Source organism: Aegilops tauschii, chromosome 4 (genome assembly GCF_002575655.3).
Source record: "Aegilops tauschii subsp. strangulata cultivar AL8/78 chromosome 4, Aet v6.0, whole genome shotgun sequence".
Classification (NCBI taxonomy): Eukaryota; Viridiplantae; Streptophyta; class Magnoliopsida; order Poales; family Poaceae; genus Aegilops; species Aegilops tauschii.
The window spans coordinates 20,262,073-20,276,159 of NC_053038.3; the positions used below are offsets into that span (position 1 = coordinate 20,262,073).

At 44.8% G+C, this 14,087-nt stretch overlaps 3 protein-coding genes across 3 annotated transcripts; all 3 read left to right on the forward strand.

The window, feature by feature from the left end:
* The first annotated feature begins 4,683 nt into the window (after window positions 1–4,683).
* Window positions 4,684–7,922, forward strand: LOC109776442 (uncharacterized membrane protein At4g09580). The gene is made up of 4 exons (XM_020335085.4): window positions 4,684–5,198; window positions 5,933–6,203; window positions 6,339–6,509; window positions 7,611–7,922. Exons 1-4 carry the CDS (start codon window positions 4,924–4,926, stop codon window positions 7,740–7,742), a joined length of 849 nt encoding a protein of 282 aa, XP_020190674.1. The 5' UTR covers window positions 4,684–4,923; the 3' UTR covers window positions 7,743–7,922.
* A 780-nt stretch (window positions 7,923–8,702) lies between these two features.
* Window positions 8,703–10,195, forward strand: LOC109776441 (small ribosomal subunit protein uS13c). The gene is made up of 3 exons (XM_020335084.4): window positions 8,703–8,880; window positions 9,281–9,520; window positions 9,853–10,195. Exons 1-3 carry the CDS (start codon window positions 8,782–8,784, stop codon window positions 10,027–10,029), a joined length of 516 nt encoding a protein of 171 aa, XP_020190673.1. The 5' UTR covers window positions 8,703–8,781; the 3' UTR covers window positions 10,030–10,195.
* Window positions 10,196–10,667: 472 nt separating this feature from the next.
* On the forward strand, window positions 10,668–13,257 carry LOC109776440 (probable plastid-lipid-associated protein 4, chloroplastic). Its single transcript, XM_073496112.1, has 6 exons — window positions 10,668–11,092; window positions 11,180–11,293; window positions 11,630–11,728; window positions 12,337–12,411; window positions 12,505–12,572; window positions 12,990–13,257. The coding sequence occupies exons 1-6, from the start codon at window positions 10,736–10,738 to the stop codon at window positions 13,060–13,062; spliced, it is 786 nt and encodes a 261-aa protein (XP_073352213.1). The 5' UTR covers window positions 10,668–10,735; the 3' UTR covers window positions 13,063–13,257.
* Window positions 13,258–14,087: the final 830 nt, after the last annotated feature.

Sequence of the window (14,087 nt, forward strand, 5' to 3'; positions counted from 1 at the left end):
CAATGAAACAAATTGTGACGTGAATTTATGAGAGAAGTAGCCTGGGTGAAGGACCAAAAACTAGACGGAGCTGCACTTCCTCAAGTATGCATAGCTAGAGCATTGAGGTGAATGAGAGAATGATGGTGTTGGTAGAAAGTGGAAACTAGATTTTCTTTTAGAGATGAGAAACTGAAGTCTATGAAAAAACATGAGTGGTAGGCGTGAGAATTAAATAACCAAGTACACGTGCCATTGGCAATGGATTCCTTCACGAGTAAAATATACGACATACTTGTACCGTATTCACTATTTAGTTTTGAGATACGAGCCCGACCAAGGCCCACCATGGACTTTTTTTGTAGTTTCATCAGCTCAACGCAAAAACACAACATTGTACATTGGATGCATCTTGACGTGGGCTCGCTTACGTGCCAAAAAATAGAGATATTGTCTAATTATCAATTGTCTAAAACTTTCTTATGTCTTGGTCAAATTTAAGTCTTTGGATCAATGTTGCGTTCAAAAGAAAGTCTACGAATCAGCTTACAACCATCCATATCTATGATCACTCAAAAATAACATACAAACCAAAACTTGCACCAATATTTATTATTATAATTATTAAAAGTGCATGACAAGTTAGCTGACCAGAAGAAATATAGGAATACCAGAAAATAACGTGAAAACATATATCCATCAGTTAAGTGAGTCTTAATAACAAGTCACAACTAATGACAAAGATTCATTTGATCCCTTTGTCATGTAGCCCTCTGAACAACTTTCTTGCTTAATGACCTATCAATTCAAAGAAAATAAAAGCTGCACCCCAACACTTGCCTGCCTCATCCAGTCGTGTTGTCCCATGAATCTATTGTCGTTGGTTATTAATCACTTTCTTCCACACCCGGGGTGCCACCTATCTTTTTTTTTTTTTTTAGGGGGGGGGGGGGACTCCACCACCTGAATTGCTTTATATATCTGAGGGCTCAAGAACCGCCCCGAAAGAAGCCAGAGTCAAACAACGGGATTACAGAGAGGAAAAAAGGAAGAGGCCAGCCCCCTCCCCCTTCCACGTTGGGAAGAGAAGGAGAAGACCGACCAGCAAGATTACATGGAAGGAGCCACCTATCTTATTGATTTTGACCCTCTAAGATTAGATGTTCATAGCAGAACCATATTACTCCCACTACATGCAGATCGTCCATCTCATTAAGTCATTATCGACACACATTCCTCACATGTGCATGCTGCATAGTCATCAAAAGTCGATATGAAAACAACACAAGCCACGGGAAACATGAGTAATCCACACATAATACATCACATAGTCTTCACACACATTCACATTTCGCGCAGTCTACCACATGACGTTGTCAACCACATGTGCCAAAGCCATGACCTACTTTGTGTTATGATATCTGCCTTTTCACTAATAATGTTGCCCACCAAGAATAAGATGAGTTGCCTTTGAATGCCCAAAGGGCAACTGGATGATGATCAATTATACCACATATAGAGAGAGAGAGTCAGCAAAAAAGTTAGTTGTAAAGTAGCTTAGAGTACTTGAAATAAAAGAAGTGGATGTAATGTAACACTTGCTCATTCAGTTTTCCACTTTTACAACTTCATCATGTAGTACAAGACATAACATCCATATAGGTTGATAACTTTGGGTTATTGGTGTCAGTGGAGATATGCAATAGTTAAGTTTGTATCAGATTATGACGACAACAAATTTTGTTGAGGAAGTTAAGATATAATGGTTTTGGAGCCGCCTCAGTTTGGGACAAAGAGAATAGCATGGTGGTGTGTTCTATGACATAATGCCAATCTGCATATTGATCCATGTTGCCCATGACTGCAACCTTTAAGCAATATGATATGAATATACACCCAATTTTAAAAATTATATTAAAAACTAGGAATTAGCCTCATATGGCCGATCTCGGAAAGGTGGTTATATAGTAGTATGTACTACTATAAAATAATCTTACCTTAGATCGATGCCCAACTTTGTGTAACTCCCAAAATTTGATTAGAAGGTGAGTATATGTTCAAGAGCGTGAATTTTGGTTCACGCTAGTGGCAAAACGTACAAATGTTATTGACGAGGAACGCACATGTTGATCTTTGCTTAACTAATTGCTTATGACATAGAAGTAATTTCTATATTAGGAAAGAAGTAGTTAGTTTATTTTTATTTTCTTTCTTTGTGAACTTGCGAGTGCATATACTTGTGTCGATGATAAAAGGGAATTCAACCCAAATACGGTTTAGAGGCACGGCACACTCAAGCACAACAACCATATACATGTACAACTCTGCATTACCCTCTGCGGCGAGTTCTCTCTTTGCTAGCTAATGGGCGAAAGAAGCAACTCAATCCACAATACAAGGAAAATGGAAAATAAAGGCAACATGCAGTGAAGAAAATCACGAATTCTTCTACAATTTTCCCGACGCCACTGATTCCAAGTAAATGTGCCCGTTGCACCTAGTGTGCAATGGCTTTTCATTCTATTCAAATTTGCCCCCGTACGATACTAGAGCTCGAATGAATATTTGGGCAAGCGAATATCTTGTAGCATGCCAATGTGTAGCTTAGATAGAAAAGTTGGAAGGGAACTCATGGGAGGTATATGGTTTTATATGAGGACTATCCTGAGTAGGCAGATAGTGTATAAATTAAGTTCACGTGCTCACCACAAACTTAAAAGAATCAACATGGGTTGGTCCCCAAGTGGACAAGTTCACAAAGTAGCTGGAAATGAATTTGCTTTTCTTAAGATGTCCATATACAACGATACATGAAACCGGATGTTGAATTGATAGATTGGTTGTGTTAGTGTGGTAGAGAAGTTCCTCACTCATGTATTGTTGATGTTAGAAACACATTCTCATATATTGCGATGGACACAAGGTGAAAACCTAAAAAGAGGGTAGGACGATAGTACAAAACAGAAAAGGGTACTACTTGGTAGAAAAAGTAAATCAGACTAACCATGACACTCGGATATTTTATATCAAACTAGCAAACCCCGGTTATCAACTCGTCCTTTTGCACATGCTATAGCAATACACGATCCTGCTAAATTTCAATACCAATATACTTACTAATGTTGAACTCTTTTGTTCAAATCCATTTAGGACACATTTGATTTGAGCTGTTTCATTGCAAGAACAATACTGATGGCGACTTTGTGAGTGCATACCCTCTTTATTTCCACGTTTGGGTACCATTAGGCACTAATCTAAATACATGAAAAAACTAATCTCGGTCCGTTCTTAAATAGTGTCATCATAGGGACAAATATATCATATACGCCTTTTAACCAAGTGCATTATCACTCCTAGTTCTGCATATACGTGTCCAAGGTAAAGTTCTCGTATCAGACAGTTTTCACTGCAAAACAATCTTAGATTCGTCTAAGCTAAGTTTTGTTGAAAATTTTGGCCTCACAGGCCACATGCTCTAGCCTCCTAGCAATGGTGGTTCAAATTTAAGCAATGTAGTGGTGTTAGTTGTGCATGTTTTTCAGATCAATCCATACCGGTGAATATTGTGGAATCAAAGGTCATTGTGTAGTTTTCGGATGACCAACCCAACAACCCTAGGCAAGTATTTTTTTTGAGACGTACAACCCTAGGCAAGTGATAGGAAAATGTTTGAAATCCACCGGATGATAATAGAGAAAGATAAACCTCGCGCGCTGCTTGACACGTGCCCTGGGCCCATCCACCGCTTTCCACCAACCGCGACCTTATCTCTTTTTGCTCTCTCTCTCTTCGCCACACGTTATTCCCCACCCCTCCTTTTCCCTTTCCCCATCTCTGTTCGTCAGAGAGATGCTCCCATGGCGATGCAACAACAACAACTCCATGGAGGCAAACCAGGAGGAGCCACGACGCACCAACTGCTGCATCTCGCGGCTTACTGAAGGGCGGCGAAGCCCCGCGCGCCACCAGCCGCGGTGCTGCAACCCCATGGAGGCGACGCAACACGCAGGGGAGAAGCCGCTGCTCGCCGGCGGAACTCGGTGCTTGCGATGCAGCTGCTCGCCGGCGGATCCCGTGCTTGCGATGCAGCTACTCACTGGTGAATCCCAGCGTTGCAAGCCGGATGGGGGCGCCATGGTGCACGGGGTTGTTGGCGCTGCGATGCAATGCTCATTAGCGGCCGTCGACGCTGCGATGCAGCTACTCGTCGACGGCTCTTGATGTTGTGCAAGCCAGATGGGGGCGTGGCGGTGCAGGGTAATTGTTGCTGCGGTGCAACGCTCATCACTGGCTGCCGGTGGTGCTATGCGGGGGCTGCAATGGAGCTTCGCCGGAGCTGTCGATGCTGCGTTGGAGTTCCGGCGAGGCTGCAATGGAGCTCGCTGGAGTTGCAATGAAGCTTCGCCGGAGCCGTCGGTGTTGCGTTGAAGCCCACCGGGGCTGCAATGGAGTTCGTCGGACATTACCAGTACTGCGTTGGAGCTCGCAGGATGTGCAATGCCGCTGCGTTGACGCTGCCACGCTCGCTGCTTCCATCCAACGGCCACTAACACACTGATCTGACGGCTAGCCAGGCGGATGATCTAAGAAATCATCCGGCTGATTTGTAGCAAGCCCCCAAGTGATATCTCACCCGTGGCAGACACGGTTGGTGCCTTTGATGGCAACAGTATATCCTACTACCACGGACACCGGCCCGGCCATGGTAACTTGTGGGTTACCCGAGTCAAACCCAGGCCACCACAAGGACGGCGAAAAACCGAGCGGGGAAAAAAAGGGCACAGAACACAACGCACGGCACCGTCACCGCTTGTCGCCGTCCAACCTCCTCCCCCATGAGGCCGGCCCCGAGGCGCCCCGCCTCCGCCTCCGCCTCCTCGCCCCAGCAGCACTAGCAGCCGACGATCCGCCCCGCCCGCGCGCACCACGCCGGCCGCCGCCGCCATGCTCTTCGCGCGCCGCGACATCGAGGCCGCGGGCGCCGGCGCCGGCGCCGGCCAGGACGGCTCGCCGGCCGCCAAGAAGGGCAAGCCGGAGTCCGCCGCGGCCTCGGCCGCCGTGGCACGCCCCACGCTGACGCGGACCGAGGCGCTCGCGGCCGCCGCCGTGCTCGCGCTCTTCGTCGCCGGGATCTTCTGCATCTTCCTCGCCGCGCCCCGCCGCGAGTTCGGCCAGATCCTCCGCCTCCCGCGCAGCCTCGCCGACGTGCGCCTCCTCAAGTAGGGCTCACTCTTCCCCTCCCACGCTTGCCGGCCCCGCTGTGTCTTCTGGATCGCGGATATTTTCGTGACTGCGGAATGTAGTTTGAATCTTACTACACGCGAAGTGAGGTTTCGATTTGATCTAGTGAGTTCCGGTTTCGATTGGGATTTTTGATTTGTCGCGGTAGGTAAGCTGTGCTCGTGCACACATTCTAATCACAACAGACTGAAGCCATGCTCTACTCGATGCAAGCACGAGACAATCAGGAAATAAACAGCAAGGTGTGTACTAGTTTCGCAGTAGAAGAGAGGAAATATTAGTTCATCCGAAGAGACGACAAGAGAATATTCTTTTCCTGGTTGCTGTCAAGTTCCGTGCGAAACAATATTCTGAACTTCACTGTATTGTTGGTTTGCTTGATTCCAGACACTAGAATGCGCCGATGGATCCCCATTGTACTTACTCACCATATTCTAGTGCATTCACTTATGTTTCTAAGTACTACTGGTAGTATTCTTCTGCAAACAAGCCGAATGCATATGAAGGGTTTTCTTTACTCATAGCATTATCAGGATCGAATCATTAAGATACACTTCATGATTGTTTTTTACAGGCAGTACTAAATACATGAGCCCTTCCTTTTATGATTTTGTAGCAATTTTATGTATGCATTATTTATGTGTTATGATAACAGTGAATACATTTTAGAATACTGAATTCGTATACTGACATTCCTTTCTGAAACTTGCAGGGACAACCTTGCTGTGTATGCAAGTGAGCATCAGGCAAATTTTGTGCTGGGGTATTGCTCCATATACATCTTCATGCAAACATTTATGATCCCAGGGACAATATTTATGTCTTTACTTGCTGGAGCGCTTTTTGGGGTGATTAAAGGGGGCATTTTGGTCGTCTTCACTGCCACAGCTGGGGCATCATCTTGCTATTTTCTCTCCAAGTTGATTGGCAGACCTTTGGTTTGCTGGTTGTGGCCTGAAAGACTGAGATATTTCCAGTCAGAGGTAATCTTCTGCTTTTAATAACAAACTGCTTACTGTATCTCCACTGGCAATCTTTTTCTTGAGATCTTTGCCCCAACTGATGAGAGCTTTCCTGTTCTTTATTTCATATAACTAATACTTTTGATTATCTTGCAGATTGCAAAGAGGAAAGACAAGCTGTTGAACTACATGCTTTTTCTGAGAATAACACCAACCCTGCCCAATACATTCATAAATATGGCGTCACCCATTGTCGACATACCTTTCCATATTTTCTTTGCTGCAACACTAATTGGACTCATCCCAGCATCTTATATTACTGTAAAGGTAAATATCAACGCATGCAGTGATCTTATATTTTGGCTCAGTTATGTCTGGAACAAAGCAATTACCTGAACCAGAATCCATGTTATATGTTCAAATGTCACATGAAAATGGACTAGAATCGCTTAAACTGTCGATGTCTGAGTATCATAACTTGTTTTGCGTTATAAACAATTTTCATTGTTCTTTTGCTGAAATATAACATGTTTTGGGGTCTGGATGCTCTTACATCTTTCTTTTGCTGATGTTTTGGGTAAATAAGTCAAAAATGGGTAGTTGGTTGCTGGTGCATCATATGCTGTCCGAAGTATACCGGTGTTATAGTACCTATGCTTAGAAAGGCACCGCATTTCATATTGCATTTCCACATAAAACAACTGCTTTGATTGATTCAATAATCTATCTTAAGTAATTTTGCATTGTTGAAGTTTGCTGGCTTCATAGATTCAGTAGAAGCTGCACGAGGAATGGCATCAACAAGGTGGTTTTGCTCAGAATAAGAAACATCAAGATTATAAAATGCAAGGAATATGGCAGAATATTGTTACACTGTCTATACAACCTCTTACCTAGTAGTACATAATTAGTGTGAGTCAGAATCAATGCATGAAACTATTTTAAAGCAGTATATTAATGACTAGTTAACATAGTTTGTTAGTGCTAAAAGGCTACCTTTGTTTCCTACCAGGAAACCACCTAAGCTTTACTAGCGGCAACTTTAGGTAACCAAGTTAGTGCCTGGATGGTTAGTGGAAGCATCTTTGATAGCCCTTTGCTTACAAGGATCAAGCCTCAGGTTTGGCTTCCTTTGTGTCTCCCCATGGCAGGATTTTTTTTTTCAGTGGTAGACGATATCAACCGATAGCAAGACGCAGGTGTTGACTTTGTCAATATTCAAACGCCGCGAGTATCCAGTTTTTATCTTGTGTTGAAGTATTTGAAATTTTCATAACAGATGCTACTTCCAGTCATTATCCTTGTGCATCGATCTGGCTGTGCATCGGGGAACAAACTTGTTTGCTTTTGGAAGCATATCTGAATGATGGCTTAATTTCCGGACAATGAATTCATACCTGCTAACTATTGTTTTCCACGGTCCTGCAGGCTGGGAGAGCTCTAGGCGATCTAAGATCAGTTAGGGAATTGTACGACTTCAAGACATTAGTTGTCCTGTTCCTCATTGGATCTGTTGCCGTCGTCCCAACCATCCTGAAAAGGAAGAGAACATACGAGTGATGCCTCAGGCGACATCTACATATACAGTCCCCGATGCCCCAGCGTGTACTAGCCTCCCTTTTTTCGCCTTTTCTTCTTTCCTATATATGTATACCTATTTAATTTAGATGTAAAGATGTAAGAAACGGAATGGCTCCCTTTAAAGTCGGTATTACGCAATAAAAAGGCGCTATTGCTGTATCTGCTTCCCTGTTCTGAAATTGCAGTTACCGTTGCTATCTGATTTCCAAGCGCGAGTATCAAGGATTTTCTACTAGCAGCCTGGCCATGCTGTCATTACATTTTTGTTTGGCTAAATTTTGTTTAGAGATGTGGTGTGGCTATTTTTTTAGTGGAATGTACATGATGGCTATAATTTCCTTTTTCTTAGCTCTACAGAATGGTTATAATTGAGGGATATGGAGTTTCTAAACTCAGAGCTCAAATGTACCCTTGTGAAAAATTCTAATTTGTTTGGCAACTAACATTGTTGAATTTTCTACATACGTGTAAATTTGTTGAAGAAAAAATATTCCTAATTGTAGGCGGAAAAACAAATTTGATGCTTCAAAAAGATTTTCTGCAAGCATTTTTTAATGTTGATTTGTTATTTTTGCCCGGACCTCCAAGAATGTGATTTCATCATTAACATTTGCATGCATGCAAAAGAATTAGCAATTTTTGTTTTAAAAATCAGAAATTTTAAATTTATTTTATTACTTTTTGGGATATTGGGATTCGTAGCAGAAGCATTTGAGCTTGGAATTACAAGAACATTTTCACTTTTTTTTTAGACTTGATTTTAGAATTAACACTTTCACCATATTTTTTCGGGCAAAACCCTTTCACAATTGAGACGAGCCGAAACTCTGAGTGGCTTTTAGGCCTTTGTAGGCTCAGCGACACTTCAGCCTCGAAAGGCCCAAAATCAAGCCCAAGCCCAGGCCCAATACCGGAGCAGCCTCCAGCCACCTTATCGTCTCCCCCCTCGGGTTCTATCCTGGACAGAAGATTCCAGTGGGAAACACACGCGCCTCCTCGTCGGGCCAGCACAGCAGAAATGGCGACTCTCTCCATGGTCTCCGGCCCCGTCGCCACCTCGTCCCTCCCCCTCTCCACCCGCCGCCGCGCCTCCTCCGTCTCCTTCCCCGCCCCCAAGGTGAGCACCGCCGCCCTCTTCCTCCCCCTTCCCTCCCCTTTCGTGCACGACGACCCCTTGGGAAGGAGCTAGTGCCAATCAAGTGCGCTGCTAGGTCTCGGCACACGCCGCTTGCGTTGTCTGTCTCTGCGTGTGTAATTTCAAATGATATGCCCGGGATGCTGGAAGAATGGGGTGAGTTGGTGCCTCTTTCTGTAAATGTTCAAGCACATTTTGCCTGATAATGTAGTCATTTCTTTGCACACCAATCTGAATGTTATAGGGATGGTTCTTTTTTATTTTTCCTCCCTATATATGTCCCTTCACATGTCTTTACAAAGATGACCTTTCATATGTAGATGTGTGTAGGTGACTGTTTAATGGTTTTGATTGATTCTTCTGTTTTTTGGGAACTTGACAGAAGGGCGGCATTGGTCACGGCGGCCTGCGGATCGAGTGCATCCGTATCGGTGGTGTTGAGATTCCAAACCACAAGCGGGTGGAGTACTCGCTGCAGTACATCCATGGCATCGGGCGGAACCGCTCCCGCCAGATCCTTTTGGACCTCAGCTTCGACAACAAGGTCACCAAGGACCTCTCCGAGGAGGAGGTCATCACACTCCGTAAGGAGGTCACCAAGTACATGATTGAAGGAGACCTTGTAAGGCTCTGACCCCTTTGCTAATATGATCTATTCCATTCCATGTTGTTACAATAACAGCGCCGTCATGATACATTCTATTAGAGGCTTAGCTAGGACCTGTTTATTTACTTAGTTCTTCCCACATGTCTTTAAAATACACCATTTCACTGTTATAACGGAAATTATTAATTCCATGCTGTTACAATAACAATGCCGTCATGGTATTCTATTAGAGGCTTAGCTAGAACATGTTTGGTTCTCTCCACAGTTCGTAACCATATTTGTCGTTTTACTATTATATTTGGTAGCATCTTCAAAAAGAACTGAATAGTTTCCTCAATGCTTTACAGAAACGGTTCAACCGTGTAGCGATTGAGAGGATGAAGGAGATCCGGTGCTACAAGGGCATCCGGCACAAGCTCGGCCTCCCGGTCCGTGGCCAGAGGACAAAGAACAACTGCAGGACGCTCAAGGGGAAGAGGGCTTCGGTCGCCAAGAAGAAGTCGGCTTCGTCCTCCGACGAATAAGTGACATTGCCATGTGTATTTACCTCCTGTTTGGTTTTTGTGCACTACATCACGGCGCTATCACCATTCGGTACTCCATTTCAAGTTTCCATGCTGTCGTAGATGAATTGTGGGAATATGGTCGGATGCTGCTGCGAAGTTTATAGTAATGTCATCTCTTCTGTTATATGCACTGATGGTGAACCATCAAGGTTACTTGCGCGTTTCGTCCCAAGCGCGAATGTTTTCTTTTGTCGCGGCTCTGCTTGATGCAAAGACGCCCAACCAGCTACTGATGACTGGGTTAGCTTATTTGACACCGGTGCTTCGACAAATTTCCAATTGCCATTGCAAGATTATCTTGTGCAGTCATTTTATTTGCAAGCTAGACAGAGGAGCTGCAGTGGAAGCTCGATAATCTGACTGTCAGGTTTGATTGCTAGTTTGCTACCAGATAGTACAAATTACAGTCAGACAAATCATGCAAAAATCCAAGGCACGGAAAACCTTTGAATTTGGGATGAATTTGGGGTCACCTAATAGTAATTTTGTGCAAGTTCAGACATCTAGTACTTCTGAATTTGACCGACAATGTGAGTTGGACGTCCGGCTGCCACCCCACGCGCTATACCGACCACTCAAAAACCCCGCGACCCCTTCGAGCACACGACTGCGGCTGCAACAGTCACACAAAAATCCTTCCCTCCCTCCCTCCCGTGCCGCGGCCATGGCGCTCGTCTCGCTCTCGCTCTCGCCCCCGTGCGCGCCCGCCGCCTCCTCGTCTTCCAACCACCTCCTCACGCCGCCGTCGCTCGCCGGCGGCAGCGGTAGCATCAGGAGGGGAGGGCCACGGGGCAACGCCGGCCTCGCTCTGACGCTGCCGGCCGGGCGTGGGGGTCGGGAGTGGAGGGCGCCGGTGTCGTCCTTCTCCTCCTTCCTGCCGTCCTTCTTCACGGGGAGCAAGAAGAAGGAGGAGGAGGACGCCAAGAAGGCGGCGACGCTCAAGGAGGAGCTGCTGGCGGCCATCGCGCCGCTCGACCGCGGCGCCGAGGCCACGCCCGAGGACAAAGACCGCGTCGAGCAGGTGAGGTGACCTTCCTTTCAGCTCCACCTTCCACGCCGGTGCTGATCTCCATGATGACTCACACCTCCGTCCGGTTGGTTGGTCCAGATCGCGCAGCAGCTGGAGGAGGTGAACCCGACCAAGGAGCCGCTCAAGTCCGAGCTCCTCAACGGCAAGTGGGAGCTCCTCTACACCACCTCCACATCCATTCTCCAGCCACAGGTTCCTCATCCTCCTCCTCCTTCTTCTTGATTTAGTATTTAATTCTGCTTCTCTGTGATGTGATGCATTGCATCAAAGGCCAAAAATTAGCATCTTCTTGATGCAGCTCGTCATCGTCATCTCTCTGATGGCAATACAATTAATCACCACCTAAGCTGGGCAGCTGCATTCCTCGCAAAACAAAACAAGATATTCTTGTTCTTTTTCATTCCAAAAAAAGATGTTCAGTGCACATGCCCTTGAAGACAGCTGGGCACCTTCTCCAAATAAACAAGAGCGTGTTGAGGCGTATTAACCTCAAGGAGTTTCACATTGTGTTCACTTGCTGATATGCAGAGGCCAAAGTTTCTGAGGCCATACGGGACGATTTACCAGGCAATCAACACCGACACCTTACGAGCCCAAAACATGGAGACACTGCCTTACTTTAATCAGGTAATTTAATTTCCACCAAAAACTAGTTCCAGTGTGTGTGCCTTATCCCTAAAACAGATTATATTGCAAAGATTCCTTTCTTTGCTTTTCTTCGTTAAGAAGTAAAGACTTGTCGCTCGGGAGGGATATGCTTTACCGATTATATTTGGCATGGTACAGATCAGTTTTAGTATGTGTTATGGTCTTACTCTTGTGGATGGATAATGGATAAGCACCTCCCAAAAGTTAGGATAAGGAGATGCGTTAGTTGAAGGATTGATTGAGCTGGTGCAGGCTTTACTTCTCTTTGGACATTCTGGTGAAGCCTTACTTGATTTAGAACACAAATGTTCATTTCCTCCTTGGCAGCCTTATTATCTGTCGACGACTTGAGTTAGCGCATGACTGATATAGCACGGTGTCGGTAGGCACATTCAATGTAACGTTATCCCACTGTGAATTCGTTTTTATCTAAATTTTGGAGGTACAGATTCTGAAATCTGAACAGCAAATAGCATGCACGATGCCGTTGGTAAAATTTTAGTGTTTTAACCATAATACTGGTTACAGCTCGCAAGTACTGCTTCTGTGTGTGTACCGTGGTGATGTGATTGCATTTGCTTCTGCAGGTTACTGCCAACTTGGTGCCTCTCAACTCTAGAAAAGTGGCAGTTATGTTTGATTACTTCAAAATATTTAGCCTGGTGAGGCATTTTATCTCCTACTGTAGTAAATAGTCTGCTTTTTACACTAGACGATTGATACTGAGTAAAATTTTAATATTGTTTCATGGTTAGATCCAAATCAAAGCACCTGGAAGTGGCAAAGGTGAACTAGAGATCACATATCTTGATGAAGAGCTCAGGTCAGCTTATCTGCCCCTCCCAATGGCTTCTTATGTGGAGTACCCGTGACTGTGCCCTAAAACCCACACTATTCTCCATCGTTACGATACTGGACTATTTTAAAATCAAATTTCCACTCCCTAAAAGATAATCAAAAATAAATAAATCAGTTATTTGCAAATTTGAGCATGGCACATGCATAAATGTTTTAGCATTGGAAATGTATACCCTTAAATAGACATCGAAATGTCACTGCTACACCTCATTTTTTCCATGTAATTTGTACCCTTCCAGTGCTCAAAGTAGAATAGTTTTGTGAAATGATTGTCCTCCTGAAATCCCGATGGATGTCTGTATGCAGTGTTTGTTTTTTTTAGGAAGAAAATGTATGTTGTGGTGTACTGATGCTGCTTGAAATCTCCTTGCTGGATTTGCAGGGTTTCAAGAGGCGACAAGGGGAACTTGTTCGTGCTGAAGATGGTCGACCCATTATACCGAGTTCCGTTGTAATAACAGTAGCTAAATGCTAGTGTCTACGAGATGTCAACTATCCAGAATGTTCTTTTTCCCGTCCTGAGGCAATACAGGATGTGTAGATAGTGATGTTTGAGCTTAGTCTATACAGCTGATAGCACATTTGAACTGACAGAACTCAGATGTGTCGATGACGAAATGGGTATATATATGTGTGTGTTTGGTCCTAAACTCCTATTCTTCTTCGCTGTTGAAGCTCGGTAAATGCGTTTGGATTGCAACTCCTAAAGATGCCCACCCCCCCCCCCCCCCCCCCCCCCCCCCCCCCCCCCCCCCCCCCCCCCCCCCCCCCCAATATTACCTTGTTTGCAGGGTGCTAATGGGCTATCCTTAGTGCCCTATACCGCTGTCCTGAGATTGACGATCCTGTATGCCATCATGGTGAGTTGCATCTTCTCACGAAATTTGCTCGTCTCCAGACAGATGACAACATAAAACGATACTTCAGCCCTTGCTTCCTCCAGCTTACCAAATACAACCACCATCCGGAATTAACTGTCGTTGAAATGAGTGTATCTACACATTTCAAGGACAGTTAATTCCGGATGGAGGGAGTAGCCCTTTCATGAACTGGGATTGTGTGCCATGTGTTATCCGAAGCACATCTGCTGCCCTAGTTAACGATTTCAGAGCGTCCTATGTGTACTCAAGCAGCCTATGGCATGGAGGAGCTTTTAGTTAGCACTGTTCAGCGGTACGAAGAAGGATCAGTCAGGAAAGATGAAAATGGAGAGCCATGTTAGACAGAAGACAAACAGAGGGGCTACTTGCGAATTTTAATTAATATATGAAAGACCATCACAACATAAAACCTTGTGTAAAAATGTGCTACAGTTTCTGAAAGGCATGTCCATATCCTAGCAATGACAAAGTTAGTATCAGCCAATTGCACAAATAATTAATAAACAAGGCATATACTAGCAGGGAAAGCTTTTGAATAGGATGAAAACTTTTGCCCTTGAAACGCTGCTGAATAGGATGCATAGTCAATGTTAAATCTA